This window comes from Oncorhynchus mykiss, chromosome 25 (assembly GCF_013265735.2).
Source record: "Oncorhynchus mykiss isolate Arlee chromosome 25, USDA_OmykA_1.1, whole genome shotgun sequence".
NCBI classification, from domain to species: Eukaryota; Metazoa; Chordata; class Actinopteri; order Salmoniformes; family Salmonidae; genus Oncorhynchus; species Oncorhynchus mykiss.
The window spans coordinates 29,381,689-29,407,001 of NC_048589.1; the positions used below are offsets into that span (position 1 = coordinate 29,381,689).

The following is a 25,313-nucleotide window of genomic DNA, read 5'->3' on the forward strand; positions in this document are numbered from 1 at the left end:
AATTCCCAATTAAATCATTACTTAATTAATTGTAGCCTCTAGTTTCCAGGTAAGAAGAGAATTGGTCCTCATCATTAGTTTGAGGGGTCTCTGTTCAGGGCAAGGCTTGAAAAATTCGGAGTTCCATTTGATGCAGTCGTGCACTTTATCAAGACCCCGTGGAGTGTGAACTAGCAACCGACCTACCTGGCAAGATTCTCGACACCTCTTAGTAACGACTATAATGGACAAAAGTAGCCAGCTAACTAGTCAAAGTCTGTAGAATATAGTTGACAAATGCTGGTGTTAAAGCCACGTAGCTATGCTAATGTATTTCAAAAATCAAGCTTGCTAGTTGCAACCGCAACTTTTATCCAAGTAGTAGCAAGCTAGCAGTGAAGCACCCCTCGCTTACTTGGGTATTTCTTGCTAGCTAGCTTTCTGGGTGGCTGGTTAATATTCAAGAGAGCCACACAACAGCTTTTTGGTCACCAGTCATATTTTTTGGAGCAAGCTAGCTATCTGAACTAATTTAATAATAAAGCAGTCTTTAGCTGGTTAGTTGACCAATTTAATCAGTTGGTCATCATAGTTTCGTCCAGCTAGCCAGCAGCTTAGCTAGCCAACTCGCTAACGTTACTTTGTTCGCTAGCTAGCAAACTAGCAAGGTGCTGCTGACGATAGCCAGACAGTAGCTAGCCGAAATTCAAATAGTTTTGCTCTTTCTCCATTTAAAAAATGCCTGCAATGATGGAAAAGAGTGGTTCAGAAATGTCTGGGAAAAGAAGGGGTAGGAATGCAGTGAATAATCCAAACAAAAGTTTTTCTACAAATGGAAATAGCAACAATTCATGGGAAGAAGGAAGTTCGGGCTGTTCCAGTGATGATGAGCATGGTAGGTCAACACGACAGTGGTAGCCTCGGTCACACTAAACTACTTCATACATTTGTACACTGATTCAAAAATGTTAATCCTGTGTTTATTTTATGTTCAGGTAGTGGTGGCATGAGAGTTGGGACCCAGTATCAAGCTCTTGTGCCAGACTATGATCCAGGTGAGTCATTTTGCCATTCAGACAGTCGTAAAGCTAGAACACGTTACCAGACGTGATAGCCTCGAACAATTCCTGGTTGTAGTTTCCACGAACCTTGACTAAACTGGCTTGTTACTGCTAATCTTGATTCTTCTGACATTCCAACTCCTGTACATGGCTACATTTTGTTTAATGTTTGAATGGATTTAACAACTCAATCACTGATGTTAAAACATATCCAATATATTTCAGCATTTTTAGCTGCTGAATTAAAACATGTTTGAGATGTAATGGCTAATTTAAAAAGTTTATTTTACACCAGTCATAGCTAGGCCCTAAATGTTGGGTGAACGACCATTTATTATTTATTGAGAGAGAAATATTGTTTAGATATGATTGCTACCCATCAAAGAATGAAGCATTATGAAATTGATTGTGTAGCTGCTTTTACTTTATGATTGTAAGTCCTGACTGCTCATGGTCAATATTTGTTTTAAATTGTATAAATTATCTCTCTGTGAGATGATTAATTGGCTTGTGATGCCAATTTCACCAGTTTCATTTTTTTTTTTTTGAAAGATAAAGGCAGAGTAGTTTAAGAGTAATGAAGTCACTGGTAATCATTTAATCCCATTATTCCCCTATGTCAGAGATTGCCAAAGTGGCCGAGGAGAGGGACAACTTGGGCATGCGGGTGTGGATCCCCAGTCGGAACCTGGCCGAAGCTAAATGTAAGGAACATTCAAGCCATTTTCTCATTATATACTAAATGTAAAATAGTTGCTTTTACAAATCTGAAGTTTACCTGAAGCAAAATATTAACTTAATGATTTAACTATACAATAGTAGCAGAAATGGGTAGATGAGTGTTATTCCAGTCTTTTGTCTCTCTTTCTGTCTCTCTCTCTGTGTGTGCCCATGACTTTTTCCACATTTTGGATTCGGCTTTTTCAGCCACACCCGTTGCTGACAGGCATTTAAAATTGAGCGCACAGCCATGCAATCTCCATAGACAAACACTGGCAGTAGAATGGCCTTACTGAATAGCTCAGTGACTTAACTTGGCACTGTCATAGGATGCCACCTTTGCAACAAGTCAGTTCCTCAAATTTCTGCCCTGCTAGAGATGCCCCGGTCAACTATAAGTGCTGTTAAGTGTAAACGTCTAGGAGTTACAACTGCTCAGCCGCAAAGTGGTAGGCCACACACAGAATGGGACAGCCGAGTGCTATAGCACGTAAAAATCGTCTGTCCTCGGTTACCGCACACAAGCTTAAGATCACTTAATGCAATGCCAAGCGTCAGCTGGAGTGGTGTAAAGCTCACCGCCATTGGACTCTGGAGCAGTGGAAATGCATTCTCTGGACTGATGAATCACGCTTCACCAGCTGGCAGTCCGACAAATGCTACCTACCCCAATGCATAGTGCCAACTGTAAAGTTTGGTGGAGGAAGAATAATGGTCTGGGGCTCTTTTTCATGGTTAGGACTAGACCCTTTAGTTCCAGTGAATGGAAATCTTAATGAAACTGCATACAATGACATTCTAGACAATTCTGTGCTTCCAGCTTTGTGGCAACAGTTTCCTGTTTCACCATAACAATGCCCCTGTGCACAAACCGAGGACCATAAAGAAATGGTTTGTTGAGATCGGTGTGGAAGAACTTAACTGACTTGTCGTTCTGCCCCTGAACAGGCAGTTAACCCACTGTTCTTAGGCCGTCATCGAAAATAACTTACTTGCCTAGTTAAATAAAGGTAAAAATAAAATACGGTATTCTAACTCAGGCGAGTAGAACCTCAAGACTTCCCTAGTATTAGAGGTTGTGCACCAGCTGTTTACAAAGAGACACTCCCTCCCCTGAGCATTCCCAAAACTGCTGGTCGTTCCTGCTAGATAAAAAAAAGAATCCACGTCCTTGTTCAGCCATGACTCTTGGAAAAATAGGTTATTATAGTTTTTTTAGATCATGTTGATAGGATCATCTCTAACGGAGCCTGTCCAGTTTATTCTCCAGTGATTGCATGTTTGTCAATAGAACAGAGGGTAGGCGGTTTATCCACTCGCAGACGTAGTCCCTTCAGGTATCCCGCACGTTTGTCTCTATAGCGCTGCCACCGCCTCCTTCTCAGAGGGAGTCTGGGATTTGGGTCTTGTATAATCAATATGTTCTCCACCTCTGACTCATTGAAGGAGAAGTCCTCACCCAAATCGAGGTTAGTGATAGCTGTTCTGATGCCCAGAAGCTATTTTCAGTCATAGGAAATTATGGTGGAAACATGAAACCAACCCCAAAATGTTTTTAAATCCACAGCTTAAAAAAAATGTAAAATAGCACAATTGATCAGGAGCTTTCTAACTCTGCATTGTTGGCAAAGTAAGCATTTCACGGTAAAGTCTACACCTGTTGTATTTCTCACATGCGCCAAATACATCTTAATTAGATTTTTCATTTTATTTGAGCCCGTAAAATGGCTGCCAAAAAAAACAACATTTTAATATCCCTTTGAGCTTGGTGAAGTTATTAATTACATGTTGGATGGTGTACTGCATCAATATACCCAGTCACTACAAAGATACAGGCATCCTTCTGAACTGTTGCTAGAGAGGAAGGAATGCTCTCAGGGATTTTACTATGAGGCCAATGGTGACTTTAAAACAGAGGAGAAAACTGAGGATGGATCAACAACATTGTAGTTACTCCACAATACTAACCTAACTGAAAGAGTAAAAAGAACTGTGCCTGTAAATTAAAAAGTATTATGAAACATGCATCCTGTTTGCAATAAGGTACTAAAGTAATACTGCAAAAAATGTCCTGAATACAAAGTGTTCAGGGGCAAATCCAATATAACATGTTACTGAGTACCACACTCCATATTTCCAAGCATAGCTGTGGCTGCATCATGTTATGGGTATGCTTGTAACCCCCAACATAAATAAATGGAATGGAACTAAGCACAGGCAAAATTCTAGAGGAAAGCATGGTTCAGTCTGCTTTCCACCAGACACTAGGAAATGCATTAACTTTTTTAGCAGGACAGTAACCTGAAACACAAGGCCAAATCTTTAATGGAGTTGTTTACCAAGAAGACAGTTACTGTTCCTGAGTGGCCGAGTTAGATTTTCAAGTAGATTTAAGTCAAAACTCTATGGCAAGCTTGAATAAAATAAAATAAAATTGCAAATGTTGCACATTCCAGGTGTGGAAAGCTTTTAGAAACTTACCCAGAAAGACTCACAGCTATAATCGCTGCTTCCACAAAGTATTGTCTCGTGTGAATACTTATTTAAATTAGATTTCTGTATTTAATTTTCAATACATTTGCAATAATGTATAAAACATGTTTTAACTTTGTCATTAGAGGGTATTGTGTGTAGACGGGTGAGAAAATAAATGCATGTCATCCATTTTTAATTCAGGCTGTAACAAAACGCAATGTGGAATAAGTCAATGGGGTATAGTATATACTTATTGAAGGCACTAACTACTATTTTTATTTTGTTTTTTTACAGTGGATGAATACATTGCAATTACCAAAGAGAAGCATGGGTACAACATGGAGCAGGCACTGGGGATGCTTTTCTGGCACAAGCACAACATTGAGAAGTCCCTGGCAGATTTGCCCAACTTCACACCTTTCCCAGATGAGTGGTCAGTGGAGGACAAGGTCCTGTTTGAACAGGGTTTTAGCTTCCACGGAAAAACTTTCCACCGTATACAGCAGATGGTGAGACACTAAAAATGTTTTTAGTTTTTTTTAAATCTGTTTAAAACCGAATACTTAATTGACAAACATTGTAACACATAGTTGACCATGGCACATGAGACACTAAATACTAATTTGGGGTGCCCATTGTGTGATGTCTCTAAACAACAAATCGTGTAGAAAAATGTGTTTTCCTTGATTGATAAAGTCTTCTTGTGCTAGTTGCCTGACAAGTCCATTGCCAGCTTAGTAAGATTTTACTACTCTTGGAAGAAGACACGGAGCAAAACCAGTGTCATGGATCGCCATGCACGCAAGCAGAAGAGGGAACGAGAAGAGAGGTATGAAAAGTGTGTGCTTTTGTTTAAAATGCATGAACCACATTCTCTCTTCCTTTTAAAAACTTAAATTGGTTAGAAAAACATATTGTAATCTTGGAAAGTCAGGCCAAGAATACATTTTTCTATGTATAAATATGTTGCTTTGTCTTTTTAGTGAGAATGAGGCTGAGGAGACCAATGGTAACACTCCAAGGGATGTAGTGTACGAACCAAATAAGGACGAGAAGAAAGAGGTGGGTCTGTTCAGAGGCTCTTGTAACTTAATACACAAAATAGATGCTGTTTTATTGAACCAACTAACATGTAGATTTTCTGTTTCAGCTGGGTGCTGCACCTGAGAAACAGGAGATAAAACCAGTACCAGTGGTACAGAGGGTAGCTTCTAAATATTTTCATTACCATTTGAATAGAAACAGAAATAATTAATGTTACATTTTCCCTAGTTTTGATACTTTGGCCATTTTAACCCAAATGTATTCCTTTACGTCTAGCCGAATACTAGTATGGCAGAGAAGCTGACCCAAGTCAAGAAAGAACCCCAGGGTCCTCCAGGGAAGAACCAGCATCGTGCTAAAAAGAAGCCTCCTAAAGGAATGCACCTGAGCCAGGGAGACGTAGCTGCTATGTCCACCAGCCCCCCTGCTGCAGTCGGTGTGCTGAGGCAAATCGACATGGAGCTGGTTGCCATCAAACGGCAGGTTAGAGTTAGTCTTAACATCAATACATGAATCTTCTCTCTGCTAGGATTTTCTTCTCTGATGAGAGTAAGTTTTGCGTCAATCATGTGTTGATGTTAATGGGAGATTTGTGTGAAAATTAAGAACAGGACCTAAAGTATCTTCAGTATTCTCCTGTGTCCGGGTGAGAGATGGGTTAACCTAGAAATGTTTCCTGAATGAGTTTTATCCCTTTTCTAGATCCAGAGCATCAAACAGAATAACAGTGCTCTGAAGGACAAGCTTGACGTGGGAGTGGACCACTTCAGAGTACCTGAGGTAAAGCTATTGCTTACCTAGAGTTCTGACCATCTAATTTGGTCTCTTTCTCCATAGAATTAATGTTACTCTTGTGGCTTGTAACCAGGGGTTGGAACAAAATGATTTTCCAATCGTTCCGTTCTGAACAAAAAAAGATTTTGTTTCGCTGAAGTTCTGAACAGGCTTGAACTAAAAATCTATAACTATAGTTCCTTTTTAAACTTCAAATTGTTTTTTTTTAACATTTGACTCCATATTTTAAATTCTTTCACTAATCAGTGTGGATAGAGCAGCTTACTATGGAGCGACTGAATTTTTTTGAGTAGGGAAAGAGTGAGAGATGAAGTTGGCTTGATGCCCTGGGCATCTTGTTATGACATACATTATCTGAATTAAGATCCACAGAATTATACCTATGGAGGAGCGGTTTCTATGAACAAGCTTGAATGTCTTTGAACTTCCGAGATTTGCCTTAACGTTGTACCAGAGCTAGCTAACAGGCTTGTGAATGCAGAGTGGCACCAGAATTAAAATTAAAAACACGTCTTACCATTTTGTAGTTAATAAAACGTAGTGAACCGAAGAAAAATAAACGCAACATTTTACTGAGTTACAGTTCATGTAAGGAAGGAAGTCAGTCAATTGAAATAAATTCATTATTCCCTAATGACTGGGAATAAAGATAAACATCTGTCACAGATACTGGGGGGAAAAAAAAAAGGGATGTGGCGTGGATCAGAAAACCAGTCAGTATCTGGTGTGACCTCCATTTGCCTCATGTAGTACGACATATCTCTTTCGCATAGAGTTGATTAGGCTGTTGATTGAGGCCTGTGGAATGTTGTCCCACTCCTCTTCAATGGCTGTGCGAAGTTGCTGGATTGTGGCGGAAACTGGAACATACTGTCGTACACATTGATCCAGAGCATCCCAAACATGCTCAATGGATGACACGTCTGAGTATGCAGGCCATGGAAGAACTGGGACATTTTCAGCTTCCAGGAATTGTGTACAGATCCTTGTGACATGGAGCTGTGCGTTATCATGCTGAAACATGAGGTGATGGCGGTGGCTGAATGGCACGACAATGGTCCTCGGAATCTCTTCCTAGTATCTCGGAGCATTCAAATTGCCATTGATAGAATGCAATTGTGTTTGTCCGTAGATTATGTCTGCCCATACTATAACCCTACCTCTACCACGGAACTCTGTTCACAAAGTTGACATCAGCAAACCGCTCGCCCACACAACGCCATACATGCTGTCTGCCACCTGCCCGGTACAGTTGAAACCGGCATTCATCCGTGAAGAGCACACCTTTCCAGCATGCCAGTGGCAATCGAAGGTGAGATTTGCCCACTGAAGTTGGTTACGACGCCTAACTGCAAGACAATGGTGAGGATGAGGAGCACACAGATCATCCCTGAGATGGTTTCTGACAGTTTGTGCAGAAATACTTCAGATGTGCAAACCCACCGTTTCATGAGATATCCAGGTGGCTGGTCTCAGTTTATCCTGCAGGTGAAGAAGCTGGATGTGGAGGTGGACATTTCTGCAGTCAGCATGCCAAATGCACGCTTCAACTTGAGTCATCTGGGGCATTGTGTTGTGACAAATCTGCACATTTTAGTGGCCTTTTATTGTCCCCAACACAAGATTCACCTGTGTAATGATCATGCTGTAATCAGCTTCTTGATATGCCATAGCTGTCAGGTGGATGCATTATTTTGGCAAAGGAGAAATGCTCACAAACAGTGATGTAAACAAATTTGTTCACACAATTTGAAAGAAATAAGCTTTTTGTGCATATGGAATATTTCTGGGATCTTTTATTTCAGCTCATGAAACATATTTCCTTACACTTTACATGTTGCATTTTTGTTCAGTATAAATAGTATCCTTAACTAGCATTGAAAAAGTTAATCCATTCTTCTATAGTAAAAAATCTCTCCCTAATTTCTGAATACGCTCAAACACACTGGCAAAGATTTTCAGGCGGCATGCAGACACTGAAATACATTTGAGTGACAGTGAGGACTTTGCGTAGTTGCTTTGTTGCAGATTTTTTGTGGGACTGAAAACAAATGCCCGGAACGTAAAAGAACATTACTAACTAGTTCCCATGCTTTTAAAAAGCGGTTATGGTCCGGGACAGTATAGATCACTTTCGTTCCCGATTCTGTTCCTAGAAAAACTTTTTTTTTTGCGGTTTTCTGTTCTGTTCCCTGAACTGGTTCCAACCCCTGCTTTTAACTCATTATGACCTGTGGTGTATGTCATGTTTGTGTGCCAGTGATAACATGACCATTCATGTCTCAGGTGACCCAGAAGTTCAACACTCGCTGGACAACAGAGGAGCAACTGCTTGCTGTACAAGGTAATTGATTGCAATTGCAACAGATGTTTAGGGATTAGAGAAAGGGAGGAGGTAGAAAGAAAATGTAACCAACTGAAATGGGGCTCATGTGAAAAGTAATGGTATAAAGAATTCCATCTTAAGTTGTTTTGCTGGGGGGGCATGGCACATAATCTACATTTGTATAAAATGTTTGTTCCCTCCATTGTAACATCTTCCAGCCATCAGAAAATATGGGCGGGACTTCCAGGCTATCTCGGACGTGATTGGCAACAAGTCAGTGGTGCAGGTGAAGAACTTCTTTGTTAACTACCGCCGACGCTTCAACCTGGATGAGGTGCTGCAGGAATGGGAGGCTGAGCACGGGATGGAGGGAGCAGCCAAGGGAGGAGAGGAGGAGAAAATGGACATATCTTCTACTGAGGATGGAGCCACCACCCCTGTGGTGCCAGAGGATCAAAAAGAGGTCTGTGACTGACCAGTTTAATTGCATTCTATTATGGATTTATTTTTTCTTTTTATGTAAAGGATTTAATTGGCTAAACTCAGTTATCAATCTCAGTATGAATTGAGACACAATTTGCACTGTGCCCTACTATTTTAGTGGTCCCCTTTTTATTTGCACCAGTATAGTAATTCAGAGGGATGTACAAAGAAATCCAGTCTTTAATTTCAGTTTGATTTGCCAGATGTATTAATTGCAAATACTCCCCATTGTCCCTTTACAGGAATCATCGCCAGTGGCGGCAAAACAACCTCTGGCATCCTGAGTGGTCGGCCATCTTGGATTGTTCTGTTGGCGGAACTCCTCCCTCTGAGATTTGAATTTTGTGCTGAAGAGGCGATGATTAATCTGCACAGGTTACATCCTGCCTGTGTGTGCTTCTTCAAGAAGGTCATTCCTGTTACATCTTCCCCAATTCAAGAATGTTTTGCAGCTGCCCACCAATTAACTCAAGCGCCATTCTTCAGCCGGTCTGACAGTCAAAGTAACCAGGATTATCTGACTGCACTTTATCCCATCACTGTTTTTGTCACCTTGGTGAGAAGGAAATCTTCTGTATCAAATTGAACTTGTTTTTGTATCTGGCCTCTCTTACCCTGTCACTCAACATTACAGATGATCCCTGTGATCTAGACCACAATACACATGTTTAATTTTATCCTTCTGTAACCCTCTTTACTTTGTAAAGACTGTTTTTTTGTTGTGTAATATTTAATCACAATAGGTCTCATTATGAAATGACCCTGTGGATTACTATCCTGTCATTCTGTGTGCTTGACGAAGATGTCTTTGTACACCAGGCAGACATAAAGAAAAAAACACCCCAATAAATACCATCGCAGTGTTGGAGATGGGGTACAACTCCCCTGACTTACCCTGACACAGGGCGTAGAATGAGAGGATGGCATTTCCACAGGAACATTTCATATTGAGACCCAGTGCAAGTTGATACTACATAACCATTTATATTTGTCTTCTTCCTCCCTAACCTTTTGTCTGTGACCCTAGTGCATATTTATTAATAATGCATTAGTTGTTGTAATTAATGTAAGGAACTATAAAGAGGAGCTGTTAAACATTGTGAGGATGTCCATTTTCAGTTTACTAGTAACCTCAGGACAATCGGGTCAACAATTTATGTTATGAATGATTTTCAGTTGAAAGGACCGTTGAATGAGAAGTTAAGTAGATGAATGAGAGAATTTTGACATTTTTAATTTAAACATTGAGTTTGAAATGTGTTATTTGTCAGTTCAAACCTTGTACCTTTCGCAGCAACCTGCCTATTGTATTCAACTGTTTTTAATGTACTGATACCATGATTTAGCGTACTGTTTTGAAACTTTTTTTATATATATATATATATATATTTGTGAAGAAATTGTGAATGCCTGAGGTGGGGTTTTAATGTGTGTACATTTTATTGCTGTCATTTACCATTGTGTATTCAGTTTGCTCATTAATTAACCATAAATAAATTTGAAGGATTTATAGGGACATTTAAAAGATTTCACTGGATGCTCTTTTGTCTTTTCCTGCTATTTGCTTTTAGCCTGGTCCCAGACCTGTTTGCTCTTGCCAACTCCATTGCTTATTATGAGTCACAACATGGCACAAACAGGTTGGCACTCAGGCTCATTTGTTCTGTCTTTCAGCACGACTTGTCATATTTAGGTCAACTCTGTTAGGAAGGTGTTCCAAATGTTTGGTACACTGTGTATATAAAACCTTGAGTGATGAGCAGAACAAGGGATGAGGCCTTTTCTGAAGAAGGATCATGAACTATTGTTTCAGAACAGATAGCACAACTATAAATGTTTTTACTGGGATAGGAAGACATTTTTCAAGTAGAGTATGTGATGGGTACCGAGTGTACAGACAATTGCACATTTCTGTGTCTGACAGCAATTCCCGTAGTACAGTTCACAGTTGATGACACTGCCATCTAGAGGAAATCCGATGCTAAACATCATTGCCTGTCACTGGCTGACTACAATTTTTTTTCTTCATGACGGGGATTTCCTGGGGAAGAAATACCGAAGGGGGGCTTTCCAACTGAGACATCAACAGCCAGAAGAATGAGCGGCGGCTCCATTTTGCTATGTTCCCATCTCGATTTAAAAAAACATTTACTTTAATATTGTTTTTACGATGTCAGCTACCGATAAAATACTCTAGCTGCCTATTTTAAAAACGGAGTTCGGTCGTTTTCATTGTAAGCGGTTACATTGTGGTGTTCGCCTTCATGAACGTGCCATTCACCGAAGCTCCATTTATAACATTGTAGCTCCTGAAAAACGACGTTGCATTTGTCAACGTTACAGATCTGATTCATGTAAGTATTGTTGCTAGCTAGGAAAGTTAATAATATCGTCCATGTTACAATGTGGGAACACAGCATGTAGCTAGCTATGTTTGTAAAAACATGTTGAGTAGCCATACAGTGGTGTACCAAAGCGGGGAGCTAGGGAGGCTTCGAATTGGGGTATGAGGTAATTTCAAATATCAATTTCGGTGTACTGAATTGCCTGCGAGATTTAGCCATCTAAACAATTGTGAAAATATTCTACAAATTGATTATTCTATATAATCACCTTGACATGTCTCATTGTATTATATATTCAGTATTACGCCAATGCATGTGTAATACATTCATTGCAGTTATGACAAATTAGTTGTCAAGTCAGTGCATCAAAGTAATTTGCATAAATTATTATTTGAGTACGGTGAACAGGCTCACACAAGGTACACGGTTAGTGTATTGGCCTATTGGGTGAATATTGGTTGCAAAATAAATGTATCTAAATTCAAATTATATGCTTAACATATGTCAATAATGCCTTTGAATCATGCTAAACAGAATGCCTGTATGCATATGAAACATTGAAAATATTTTTTTACGGAATCTGTTTCATTTTTTATTGACCAGATCTAAGATCACTGTGAAAAAGCATGATTCTCTATTCTCGTAAGATTCAGCTGTTTGAATGTCTGTTCACACAGTTGAAACATGTTCTATTGCTTTCAGGTTAAAGGCAGGCGATAGAATTACGCGTGGGCAATTCCATGTAACAGAATTCTGCTGAGACTCAAATTTTTCACTTCAAAATGTATTCCAAGCCAAAACATTGACTTCAAATTACAGTGAAACATTTTCAGTGGAAATAGTAGTTTACAAAAACATATTTACAGGAAGAACTGTGCAGATACAAAGTAACAGAATAAAACTTAGGGAGATTTTACAGTAATTCTGTTACCAAACTTTGCATCTGCACAGTTTTTCCACTATGATTATTTACTATGTAAGTTGTTCAAAGTAGCCATTGTGCATATACTTGTATTGTTTGTTAAACATTGAAATCAATAGTTTTTGTTTTTCATACATTTTAAAGTGAAAAAAGTGAGTCTCAGCGTAATTCTGTTACTGTGGAATTGCCCATGTACAATGACAGGTCAGTCATAGAATTCCCCTACATGTTACATTTTTTTTTTGTGATGTCATGATACTCTAGCAGCATTCAAGACTTGGTTACATCTGTATGATTGGAGTGGAGAAACTGACCTCTGTGCATTGCATGGCCATATAAGGCTTCTAAACAGCTTCTACCCCCAAGCCATAAGACTCCTGAACACCTAATCAAATGGCTACCCAGACTATTTGCATTGCCCTCTCTATTGTTGTCATCTATGCATAGTCATAGTCACTTTAAATACTCTACCTACATGTACATATTACCTCGACTAATCTGTGCCCCCACACATTGACTCTGTATCGGTACCCCCTGTATGTAGTCTCGCTATTGTTATTTTACTGCTGCTCTTTAATTATCCATATTTTTTAAACTGCATTGTTGGTTAAGGGCCTGTAAGTAAGCATTTCACTGTTTCGTCGCATGTGACTAATAACATTTGATTTGATTTGAAGATGATCGCACTTGAGAAGCTATAACATGTAACAAATGTCCCTCTACTTCTCCATCCAGTCATTCTTACATACAATTTGACCTGTCAACATCAAGCATATGACCAGGTTTAAAGATGAGAATATTGGGCCTATTTCTCAAAAGATCTTGTTCATTCTCCATGTAAATCAGTGAGTGTATTTAACAGGGGAAATACCCTTTTATACATAATGCTCTGCGTTTCATCAAACCGATTTCCCGTAGAGGAAGAGAGACCTGATGAATCTCATTCCCGGCCCAAATGTACCCAAGACGATCTCAACTGTACTATATGCTTTGAATTAGAATAATAGCCTAGCCAATCTACATTTCAAACTTTTGCTGGCAGCTTCGATTCAGCTGGGTCTAGGGTTTGTGTAGGCCTACACCTGTGTGTGTGTGTTTGTGCAGTCAGTCAGTCAGTGATGATAGACAGCGGTGAAGCAGCATGTGGAAAAGCCCCTTCACTATCCCAGGAAGTCCCCTGAGAACCACAGGAACTGGTCAGCCAATAGCCTAGGCTTAACCCACTTGCTCATCCAGTGATGATGGGCTGATGTACTTTCAACGTCGAGGGAAAATTGAAGGCAAACCTGTAGAAGTGGCCAGTCTTGATATCCTAACTAGTGTGAATCTGAATTGTTTCATTTGTATGAATGAGCCAGTTGAACCATGTGAGACAGAATGTAGAGCTGAAGGTTCAGTCATTAGGTCCGTGTTCATCTATTGCTTCATGGAATTCTTCCTTTGAACAATACTTTTTTTATTTTATTTTTTATTTCACCTTTATTTAACCAGGTAGGCTAGTTGAGAACAAGTTCTCATTTGCAACTGCGACCTGGCCAAGATAAGGCATAGCAGTGTGAACAGACAATACACATGCATGATGGAAGAATGTTCCACATACAGTGCATTCGGAATGTGTTCAGACCCCTTTACCTTTTCCACATGTTGTTACAGCCTTATTCTAAAATGGATTAAATAGTTTCCCCCCCTCATCAATCTACACACAATACCCCACAATGACAATGCAAAGACAGGTTTTTAAAAAACATTTTTTTAGAAATGTTTGACAATGTATACAAATGGAAATATCACATTTACTTAAGTATTCAGACCATTTACTCAGTATTTTTGTTGAGGCTTCTTTGGCAGAGATTATAGCCTTGTCTTCTTGGGTATGATGCTACAAACTTGGCACACCTGTATTTGGGGCGTTTCCCCCATTCTTCCCTGCAGATCCTCTCAAGCTCTGTCGGGTTGGATGCGGAGCGTCGCTGCACAGGTTTCAGGTTTTTCTAGAGATGTTCGGATCGGGTTCAATTCCGTGTTCTCGCTGGGCCACTCAAGGACATTCGGACACTTGTCCCGAAGCCACTCCTGTGTTGTCTTGGCTGTGTACTTAGGGTCGTTGTCCTGTTGGAAGATGAACCTTCGCCCCAGTGTGAGGTTCTGAGCGCTCTGGAGCAGGTTTTCATGAAGGATCTCTCCGTACGTAGCTCCGTTCATCTTTCCCTCGATCCTGACTAGTCTCCCAGTACCTGTTGCTGAAAAACATACCCACAGCATGACACTTCCACCACCATGCTTCTCTGTAGGGATGGTGCCAGGTTTCCTCCTGAAATGACCCTTGGCATTCAGGCCAAAGAGTTAAATCTTGGTTTCATCAGACCAGAGAACCTTGTTTGTCATGGTCTGAGAGTCTTTAGATGCCTTTTGGCAAACTCCAAGTGGGCTGTCATGTGCCTTTTTAATGAGGAGTGGCTTCTGTCTGGCCACTACCATAAAGGCTGGGAGGTGGAGTGCTGCAAAGATGGTTGTCCTTCTGGAAGGTTCTCTCATCTCCACAGAGAAACTCTGGAGCTCTGTCAGAGTGACCATCGGGTTCTTGGTCACCTCCTTGACCAAGGCCCTTCTCCCCCGATTTCTCAGTTTGACCGGGTGGCCAGCTCTAGGAAGAGTCTTGGTGGTTCCAAACTTCTTCCATTTAAGAATGATGGAGGCCACTGTGTTCTTGGGGACCTTCAATGCTACAGAAATGTTTTGGTACCCTTCCCCAGATCTGTGCCTCTACACAATCCTTTCTCTGAGCTCTACGGACAATTCCTTCGACCTCATGTCTTGGTTTTTGCTCTGACATGCACTGTCAACTGTGAGACCTTATATAGACAGGTGTGTGCCTTTTCAAATCATGTCCATTCCATTGAATTTACCACAGGTGGACTCCAATTAAGTTGTAGAAACATCTCAAGGATGATCATTGGAAACGGAATGCACCTGAACTCAATTTTGATTCTTATAACAAAGGGTCTGAATACTTATATGAATAAGGTGTTTCTGTTTGTTATTTTTAGTACATTTGCACAAATAAAAAAAAAACTGTTTTGGCTTTGTCATTATGGGGTATTGTGTGTAGATGGATGAGGAAAATAATATATTTAATCCATTTTAGCCTGTATCATAACAAAATATGGTAAAAAGGGGTCTGACTACTGTTGGAAGAATGTTACACATACTTGTTGGAAGAATGTTCCACATTTATTTTTTTATATTTTTTTTATTTAGGCTTTATTTAGCTAAGCAAGTCAGTTAAGAACAAATTCTTATTGACAATGACGGCCTACCAAAAGGCAAAAGGACAATGATGGAAGACCAGCTAAATATTTAGTAGAACCGTACATATGTTTTGATCAGTTTGAGGTTGGATGTTCAGTGGATGATGCTGTCTTTTAGGATGGTGTATGCTGTGATTTGGGTTGGATGTTCAAGCCTAGATTGCTTGCCCTCCTGTTGCTTTCCCTCGGAAAATGAATAATGTGTTGGCAAGTCTATAATAAAGGCTTGTGTCAGTTTAGATTAAGCTGTCCTGTCCTCCATTAGACCATATGGCCCCATATGGACAAAAGCCGTATTGTGATAAATTGCCTGAATTGATGCAATAACAATAAATACATAGGATGATACGTTTATAACAATGTGCACCACCGCAGTTGTTTTTGATCCTTTTGAGCTACTACTTCTACTACTTGATTGTAGTCACCAACAGTCCTTTTAACAGTCACCCATATTAGTAAACTTATTTAATTTCAACTTCACATTTATGTAGTATAGGCTACTTATCGTAGTAAACGATCTCAGCAAAATGCCTGCGGTAAGTGATCTGTATGGTTGGTGTTGATAACTTTCACTTTATCCTCCCAGCTCTACTCCATCTACTTTTGGATATGCTCTATTCCAGTCCCAAGCTGGGCCTTCCTGCTTGTGCACCGCACCCCCCGAGTCAGAGCAGAGATAACATTAGCCCCAGTTAACTACGTCTGTTATGAAGGGGTTTCCCAAGGTTTGGCCTGAGAGTCAGGGCTGTTGATGTGGCAATGAATGCTCAGCATTAACACACTCACACACACATCCTCAGCTCAAACACCATTGTCCCACTCCAAGACCATGTAACATAAGCTGATTGTATACTGTTTTTTTATGAAATGCGTGTTTGTCCTGTATGTTGTAACTGTCGGGTGCATTTTTATTAAACATCTCTTCCCTCCTGTCTTTTTGTGTGTGTGTGTGTGTGTGTGTGTGTGTCCGTGCCCTCGCCAGGTCATGTCAGCAGGGCGGAATGCGGACGTGCGGGAGCTGCAGATCCCCCTCCAGCATTGCTCTCCCTCCCTGGCTGCTCTCTCTCTGGCCCAGCGCCCCTGGCCCAGCGACCCCGACGCAGGCTTCTTACCCCAGCATGGGGGCTTCTGGGACCACTTCATAGCCACCCCAGAGCCCAAATACTGCTGTGAGGCCTGCAGGCTAGTGCTCTGCAACCCCAGGCAGACAGAGTGTGGACACCGCTTCTGTGAAACCTGCATCTCCGAGCAGCTAAGGTGAGGCCTGAGGACAAGAGATTTCAGTTTCATGATGAGTGTGAGAGTGAAGGGGCATGTTTTTTTTTTTGAGGAAATGATAGTTGAGAAATGACAAACGTCTTCTTGTCAGTGTGTTTGATATGTCAGCTGTCTTCTGGTAATGAGGGCTGTCATAATTGTTTAGTGATCGTGTGATGATTATGATTGAGAAATAATGATGTAATTTGCCACATGTTGCTAAAAGGAGGATTTGATTGGACATGAGGCCCAAGGGGGTGTGATATATGGCTAATATACCACGGCTAAGGGCTGTTCTTTATTATAAACTGGTTACCAACTTAACTAGAACGGTAAAAATAAATGTTTTGTCATACCCTGATATACCACGGCTGTCAGCCAAGCAGCATTCAGGGCTCAAACCACCCAGTTTATAATGATAGATTTCTCACTCCGCGTTAATCATCATTGTATTAATGTACCTAAATGTCTTGTCGTCTTTACAGCAAACCAAATCCAGTATGTCCAGCAGATATGGAGCCTCTGTTCAAAGACAAGGTAAGACTATGTGAATGATTTGCATCACTGTCATCATCCTTATGATACCCATGCTAAACAGCCCTATACCCTTTCTAAATGGCCTCGTACATAATCACAGCGTGTCTCCTCACAGTAGCCGTTGTGTTTTCTGTCAGATCTTCCGTGATGTGTGCTGCCATAGAGAGATCATGGCTCTGAGAGTGTACTGTAGGAGTGAGAAGAATGGCTGTAAGGAGCAGATGAGTCTACATCAGGTCATGGTAAGTGTCTGACTGACTCAGGGAAATTGAAAAAGTCCCATTGTTACGCACAGTCATTATTCAAACTCTAGAAAAGTGTTTATCTACAATTCTTGTTGATTTCAGTCACATTGGTTGAACGTTTCCTGTTGAAACTGTAATGACTACAACCCAAATGCGATCTTATTTATAGCACTTCATAATAGGCTACATTTTCTTTACACCAAATCCTTATGATTCCTTTTCCTCCTTTTTTTCCCAGGATCATTTGAATGTGTGTCCGTATTTTGAGGTGCCATGCCCTTTAGGAAAGTGCAAAGAGAAGATGATGCGCAAAGACATTCCTGAGCACTTGAGTTGGAAATGTAAACACAGAGAGACCACCTGTGAATTCTGCATGCACAAGATGGCCATGACTGAATTACAGGTAACTAGAACAACTACTTGAGTTGGGCCGGTGCTCACCGAACCTGTACCTCTTAGAGAATATTGTGACCGGCACCCAAAATTAGTACTGGCACATATTTTAGTCCACCTTAAAGGGCAATTCCGACACTTTTCAACCATATATTCATTTTCTCCAGCACCATACCGGTGTGTCACCGCAAATCTCATAGGGTGTTTCTCAATATGCATACTACCGTGCTCTTGCACTCCCCCTACTGTATTACCTCACGCTGCACCTCCCCATTCACTGAACCTTCTTCCAGCCAGGACAAAGACAACAATAGACGGAATAAGATATGCACACAGCAAACGTTTAACTTCATAATTATGCTATTTGAGAAACACCCAGTGTTTGAAAATTACTGTTTTTAAAATGTTTAAACTTTTGATGGCGTCATCGGGTCTTTTTTACTTTATATTTTTTTATACAAAACGTAGAAATGGAAAGTTTTCACATATGTAGACACTGGTATTGTGCTGGAGATAAAGAAATTAAGTAAAAAAGTTGTGGAATTGCCTTTTAAGCACTGACTACAACAACACTGAATATCTGCTACCGCATGGCAAGCGGTATTGGAGCACCAAGTCTCGGTCCAAGAGGCTTTTAAACAACTTTTACTCCCAAGCCATAAGACTCCTGAACATCTAATCAAATGGCTACACATACTATTTGCATTGCCCCCCCCCCCCCCCACCTTCCCCCCTTTACACTGCTGCTACTCTCTGTTTATTATCCATGCATAGTTACTTTAATAATTTTAACTACATGTACATATTACCTCGACTAACCGGTGCCCCCGCACATTGACTCTGTACCAGTACCCCCTGTATACAGTCTCGCTATTGTTATTTTACTGCTGCTCTTTAATTATTTGTTACTTTTATTTCTTATTCTTATTTAAATTTTTCAGAAACACAAAGAAACCGTTTGTCCTTCATTTCCGGTGGCCTGCCCCAATCATTGTACTTTTCCCTCCATCTTACGGAGCGAGGTAAGGAGTGTATTTTAATGTTTGTAGTATAAAATGTATTCATGCAAGGCAGTATGGGCATCTTTTCTCTTACCATCAGATGGAGTAACATAGTTATAGATGCTGTGATACGGTGTCCCATTTAATTGAGACCACATTGTAATGCAAATGCTTGGTATAGAAGGACATGATTGAACCTAAATGTGTTTCTACTCTCAGCTGACAAGTCATCAACATGTGTGCCCCAAGGCTCATGTCACCTGCTCCTTTATCCGCTTTGGATGCAATTTCAAGGTCAGTCTTCATGTTACTATGATTGTTAAAAGTGGTATTAATAATAATATGCTTAATATAAGTTGTAAGATCATGGCCACTATGAACTCCTCATGATGTCTCTTCTACTCTGTTGTCTGGCTATTGTCCCACTGAACTACAACGCATTTAAGAGAACATGCAGTAGTTTTAAGCTGGTATGTTACTGATATGATATTTTCCCTGATATTCCTCTGTAGGGTCTCAACCAAGACATGAGGGATCATGAATCAAGCTTTGCCTCTGAACACCTGCGGCTGATGGCAACCAGGAACGCTACGCTGGAGGCCAAGGTAATCAACTCTACTTTGTTCTTTAGAACAATTTGCCCTGTGTACCATTAAAGGAAACATGTATAAAGTCAACATAATGAAAATTCACCAGCATCATGACCAACTTCTATTTCATTCCATATGCAAGGCATACAGTGTATAAATATGTTGCCTTGTATCTATCTGCATTACCTGTCATACTTGTTTTGACTCATGATCTAATCACAAATTTGAGTATGTGCTCTTACATGTTACAAATAACACATACATTCTAACAAAATGTATTTTGACAAGTACCCAAAAATAATAAATTGGGAGAAATTAAACTGAATATTCAACCACAACTAACTTGTTAATAACCAAGTAATCACAGGGCTGAATGGTTACGTAGTTCATGGTAATAAAAGCAGTATTAAGACAGAATGTTTTCCACCCATCTAGGTGGAGGATGTTAAAGGAGAGCTTCTGGAGCGGTACAAGGTTCTGCCAGGCCTGAGCAGCCGTCTGTCTGAAACAGAGTCTCAGTACGAGGAGATGAGGGAGAATAACAGACAGCTGGAGCAGAAGCTCACTACCATGCAGGTAAATGAATAGGTTGAAGTATACTGAGTGTACAAAACATGTGAGTTGCACCCCCTTTTGGCCATCAGAACAGCCTCAATTTGTCGGGGCATGGACTCTACAAGGTGTCGAAAGCGCTCCACAGGGATGCTGACCCATGTTGACTCCAATGCTTCCCACAGTTGTCAAGTTGGCTGGATGTCCTTTGGGTGGTTGACCCTTCTTGATACACACAGGAAACTGTTGAATGTGAAAAACTCAGCAGCGTTGCAGTTCTCAATACAGTCAAACCGGTGCGTCTGGCACTTACCATCATACCCTGTTCAAAGTCACTTCAATCTTTTGTTCTCCCCATTCAACCTCTGAATGGCACACATGCACAATCCATGTCTTAACTGTGACCAGGTGAGTCCATCTTTAACCTGTTTCCTCCCCTTCATCTACACTGATTGAAGTGGACTTAACAAGTGACATCAATAAGGGATCAAAGTGTTCACCTGGATTCACCTGGTCATTCTGTCATGGAAAGAACATGTGTTTATGTTTTGTACACTGTCATTATAAAACCTCTCAATAAAGATGTAATACTAGTCTTTGACATACATAATAATACTTGTCTTGTCCCACAGTCCCATTTACTGATTTCTCAGTTGGAGGTAAAGTCCTGTCATGTATGGAACTTACATTAGAAGTAATTTAGCAGACGTTCTTATCCAGAGCGACTTACAGGAGCAATTAGGATTATGTGCCTTGCTCAAGGGCACATCGACAGATTTTTCAGCTAGTCGGCCCAACGCTCTTTCAGCTTACTGGCCCAATGCTCTTAACCGCTAGGCTACCTACCCCCTAGGCTACATGAAGTTTGTGTAACTGTATGTATGTGTTTGTGGACGTTTTCTCCATGTAGAACTTGATGAGTTCCCACTCTGAGAAGCTTTTGGAGATGGAGCTGGAGCTGAGGTCTCTGAGGACCATCCGAGAGGAGGTGGAAACACTACGAGGCACCGTGGAGAGCATTCGTTCCAGGGTTGCAACGCTAGAGGGAGGAAGGGGCGGGGCCATCCCAGCCACACACACACTAGGTGAGTTACCCTGAATGCTCTCTCACTCTCTTTCTGTTTCTGTCTCACTCTCTCTCTGTCTTCCTTTGTCTAGCTCTCTCTCTGTCTCGCTCTCTAGTCTCTCCCTCAGTGTCTCTGTCTCTCTCAACACTTGTCTTGGGAATTCTGTTATTCTTTGCTACTTCACTGTCGCTAAAACCTGTGTAACTCTTTTAGGAGTTGCTCAGAATGAGTGTAGTGTGATATTGGACCGATTTTGATATGTTCAAAGTCTGAAGCTACATTATGAGCAAACAAGTGATTGGAAAAAAACAGTGCTTTAGGGCCTCCCGAGCATCGCAGTACTAGCTGTGCCACTAGAGATTCTGGGTTCGAGTCCAGGCTCTGTCACAGCTGGCTGCGAATGGGAGACTCTTGGGGCGGCGCACAATTGGCCCAGTGTTATCCGGGTTAGGGGAGGGTTTGACCGGCAGGGATGTCCTTGTCCCATCGCGCACTAGTGACTCCTGTGTTTCTGGCCAGGCGCAGTGCACACTGACAAAGTCGCCAGGTGTACAGTGTTTCCTCCGACACATTGGTGCAGCTGTTTTCCGGGTTAAGTGGGCATTATGTCAAGAAGCAGTGCGGCTTGGTTGGGTCGTGTTTCGGATGACGCACGGCTCTCGACCTTTACCGCTCCCGAGTCCATACACGAGATGCAGCGAGGAGACAAGACTAACTACCAATTGGATTCCACGATTCCAATTGGGGAGAAAAAGGGGTTAAACAAATAAATATATATATATAAAAACCAATACAGAGTGGTACAAACATACAGGAGGACTCTTATTCCATTGGCTTTCTATTGTTTCTCTGCAGGTTCTTTAGAGACACAGCTCTCCCGTCAGGACGACATGCTGAGTGTCCACGAGATCCGCTTGGCCGACATGGACCTGCGCTTCCAGGTCCTAGAGACGGCCTCCTTCAATGGGACGCTCATCTGGAAGATCCGTGACTACAAGCGGCGGAAACAAGAAGCCGTGGCGTCAAAGACCCTGTCTCTCTACAGCCAGCCTTTCTACACTGGATACTTTGGCTACAAGATGTGTGCCCGGGTCTACCTGAACGGAGACGGCATGGGGAAAGGAACCCACCTGTCTCTGTTTTTTGTGGTGATGCGTGGCGAGTACGATGCCCTGCTGCTCTGGCCATTTAAGCAGAAGGTGACTCTGATGCTGATGGACCAGGGCCAAGCCAGGAAGCACCTAGGGGATGCCTTCAAACCAGACCCCAACAGCAGCAGCTTCAGACGACCCACGGCAGAGATGAACATAGCCTCGGGCTGCCCGCTGTTCGTGGCCCAGACTGTGCTGGAGAACGGTACTTACATCAAGGATGATACCATCTTCATTAAGGTCACAGTGGACACATCTGACCTCCCTGACCCTTGACCCCTGGTCTGTAGAGAACAGCAGATGTATCTGGATCAGGGTGCCCTTATGTGAGAGATATTGCAAAAGATGGAATGGAGAGAGCAGAAAGAAGGATGGAGAACAAGAAAAGAACAGAAGTTAGAATAAGAGTAAGGTTTCTTTGCAGATCTCAAGGTGCAGCCTAAGCCTGCAGAAAGAGCTGGGTGGACCTCAGAGCAGTTGCCTTTGGTGCCTGTGTTGCTCACCAGATAGGTGAGAGAAGGAAATTGTTATTTTTCAACCAGGCTGAATGTTAAAAAGTCTAAGGAATGCCTATATTACTCACAGCAGGGAGAGGTATAAATGGCAATGGATAGTGGATCATTCTAACCCAAGTTATCAGGATGCAACCATCATCAAACTACATGGACCCAGTATGTATGTATGTATGTATGTATGTATGTATGTATGTATGTATGTATGCATGTATGTATGTATAGCAATCTACCAGAACTAAAAATCATATAGAATGGAGATAGTGAATATATTTCAGTAGACATGAATCATTTCTGCCTTGAAGAACATGGGACAGTGCATCATCCAACACAAGTCGAGGTGTGGAGATAGTTGTCCCGTGCCCAACTATCTTCTGTAATAGCAAATATCTCTGAGAACTCATTACTTGACGTTGATGAAACATGTCTACATTAAAGGCAGAAGATACAATCCCACATGACATGTTGAATAAGGAGATACAATGCAATATGTGGTTGTGTATGTTGTTTGCATTGCTGGTGAAGTTTGGTTGTATTATTGCATTGTTAGAGTACAGAATGTAACGTACAGTATGTATGTTTCTAGTCTTGTGATTGTGTTGGAGAAAGTTGTTGATTGACAAGCTTTTATTAACAGGTGTTGTGTGAGCAGTAGGGTGTGTCTTGTGTGCAGGCTCTTATTTCAGATTTGGTTTTAGTGGACCTGGTCTGCATCTGAAATGTCATTCTGCTACCTATATTGTGCACTACTGTTGGCCAGAGCTGTACAAAAGTAGTGCACTATATAGGGATTTGGGTGCCATTTCAGACACATACAAAGATGGCACAAAGGAATGATACACACCGGTACAGCAATGCCACTGTCTCGCGGAGTTAAGAATAAGACTAGCCTTTCATTTTGAAGATCTATAAAGATCTGTAAATTACTTCTATACTGCTTTTTGTAACATAAACATTGTTTTGTAATGTTCAGAACAGATGCTGTGCATCATATTTTTTTTGTAACAGTTGGGAAAACAAAATGCCTCATTAAAACTCCAACCATGTTGATTGAGCTGAGACAAAGTGACAGTGACTTGTTTTCATGATGGTTGATGGAGAATGTTATTTGCACAAGTTATGTTTGAATGTGTATTAATAAAATTGTTAAACAAAACTTGAATGTGCTTTGATGTTTGATTTCTGTGGAGGAAATCAGGAGAAGATGGGGAGGGATTGGCCACACCCTCTGAAAGCCCTCCTACATCACCAGTCAAGCTCTATCCTGGAACCCACAAGGGAGACAGAAAAGAAGGCACCAGAGAAACACCTGGAGGCTGGAGCTTGAAGCAGACACCAAAAGATCAGGCATGGGATGGAACAAGATTGAGAAGACAGAACAGAGTGTAATAGAGATGAGTCGTTGATGGCCTATGCTCCCTGGGTAGCAATGGACCTAAGTAAATTTGAGTGAGAGGTTATCTTGAATTCATTTTTAAGGCATAGGAAATGGGAGCTACACTTTTTCCTATTTTGAATCAAGGAAAATATACAGTGATATCAAGTTGGTTCATTTAAGTCTTGATGATACGTTTATTTACGGTTGGCTGTTGTGGGTTCGCTTGGACAAAAAAGTCTGTGCAGACTGTAGGGGACCACTGCTTCATAGGAAACAGTCCAAAAACAAATATGGGGAACCCTCCGTGGTGCGGGTCTATCTTCTCCTTCCACTAGATGTCAGGATAGTACCGAATGTTATTCTACAGTATATTTTCCACCACAGGTAGGCTACACCTACAAAGTGACATTTCAGGAGAACCTGGCAGTGTATCCATCAGTGAGTGAACTGTTGCAGACAGATATGTTATGTAGAGCTAACACAATTCCACATTCTGTATGACAGTTCTGATCAGGGTACATTCAGGTCATGTATATTCTCCATGATAAATGTGCATTCTAGTATTTTTGTAAAGTTGCTCCCACCTGGCAACTATTAAATAATTAGCCAAGGTTTTCACATACATACAGTGCCTTGCGAAAGTATTCGGCCCCCTTGAACTTTGCGACCTTTTGCCACATTTCAGGCTTCAAACATAAAGATATAAAACTGTATTTTTTTGTGAAGAATCAACAACAAGTGGGACACAATCATGAAGTGGAACGACATTTATTGGATATTTCAAACTTTAACAAATCAAAAACTGAAAAATTGGGCGTGCAAAATTATTCAGCCCCCTTAAGTTAATACTTTGTAGCGCCACCTTTTGCTGCGATTACAGCTGTAAGTCGCTTGGGGTATGTCTCTATCAGTTTTGCACATCGAGAGACTGAAATTTTTTCCCATTCCTCCTTGCAAAACAGCTCGAGCTCAGTGAGGTTGGATGGAGAGCATTTGTGAACAGCAGTTTTCAGTTCTTTCCACAGATTCTCGATTGGATTCAGGTCTGGACTTTGACTTGGCCATTCTAACACCTGGATATGTTTATTTTTGAACCATTCCATTGTAGATTTTGCTTTATGTTTTGGATCATTGTCTTGTTGGAAGACAAATCTCCGTCCCAGTCTCAGGTC

The 25,313-nt window shown here is 41.2% G+C and overlaps 2 protein-coding genes across 4 annotated transcripts; both read left to right on the plus strand.

The window, feature by feature from the left end:
* The first annotated feature begins 24 nt into the window (after positions 1 to 24).
* LOC110505760 (REST corepressor 1) lies at positions 25 to 10,410 on the plus strand. 3 transcript variants are annotated; one of them, XM_021585187.2, is made up of 12 exons: positions 41 to 874; positions 975 to 1,034; positions 1,664 to 1,744; positions 4,530 to 4,744; positions 4,946 to 5,073; positions 5,219 to 5,297; positions 5,386 to 5,439; positions 5,556 to 5,762; positions 5,982 to 6,059; positions 8,361 to 8,418; positions 8,619 to 8,863; positions 9,126 to 10,410. In XM_021585187.2, exons 1-12 carry the CDS (start codon positions 718 to 720, stop codon positions 9,165 to 9,167), a joined length of 1,404 nt encoding a protein of 467 aa, XP_021440862.1. In that variant the 5' UTR covers positions 41 to 717; the 3' UTR covers positions 9,168 to 10,410. The 3 variants fall into 3 exon arrangements, with proteins under 3 accessions (XP_036818963.1, XP_021440862.1, XP_021440863.1); XM_021585188.2 differs by having other exon boundaries at positions 45 to 874; positions 4,946 to 5,064; XM_036963068.1 differs by lacking the exon at positions 975 to 1,034 and having other exon boundaries at positions 25 to 874.
* Positions 10,411 to 10,867: 457 nt separating this feature from the next.
* LOC110505762 (TNF receptor-associated factor 3) lies at positions 10,868 to 23,919 on the plus strand. Its single transcript, XM_021585191.2, has 11 exons — positions 10,868 to 11,237; positions 16,441 to 16,715; positions 17,201 to 17,252; positions 17,390 to 17,494; positions 17,736 to 17,900; positions 18,832 to 18,912; positions 19,111 to 19,185; positions 19,404 to 19,496; positions 19,917 to 20,057; positions 20,944 to 21,118; positions 21,956 to 23,919. Exons 2-11 carry the CDS (start codon positions 16,444 to 16,446, stop codon positions 22,525 to 22,527), a joined length of 1,731 nt encoding a protein of 576 aa, XP_021440866.2. The 5' UTR covers positions 10,868 to 11,237; positions 16,441 to 16,443; the 3' UTR covers positions 22,528 to 23,919.
* The last annotated feature ends 1,394 nt before the right edge of the window (positions 23,920 to 25,313 follow it).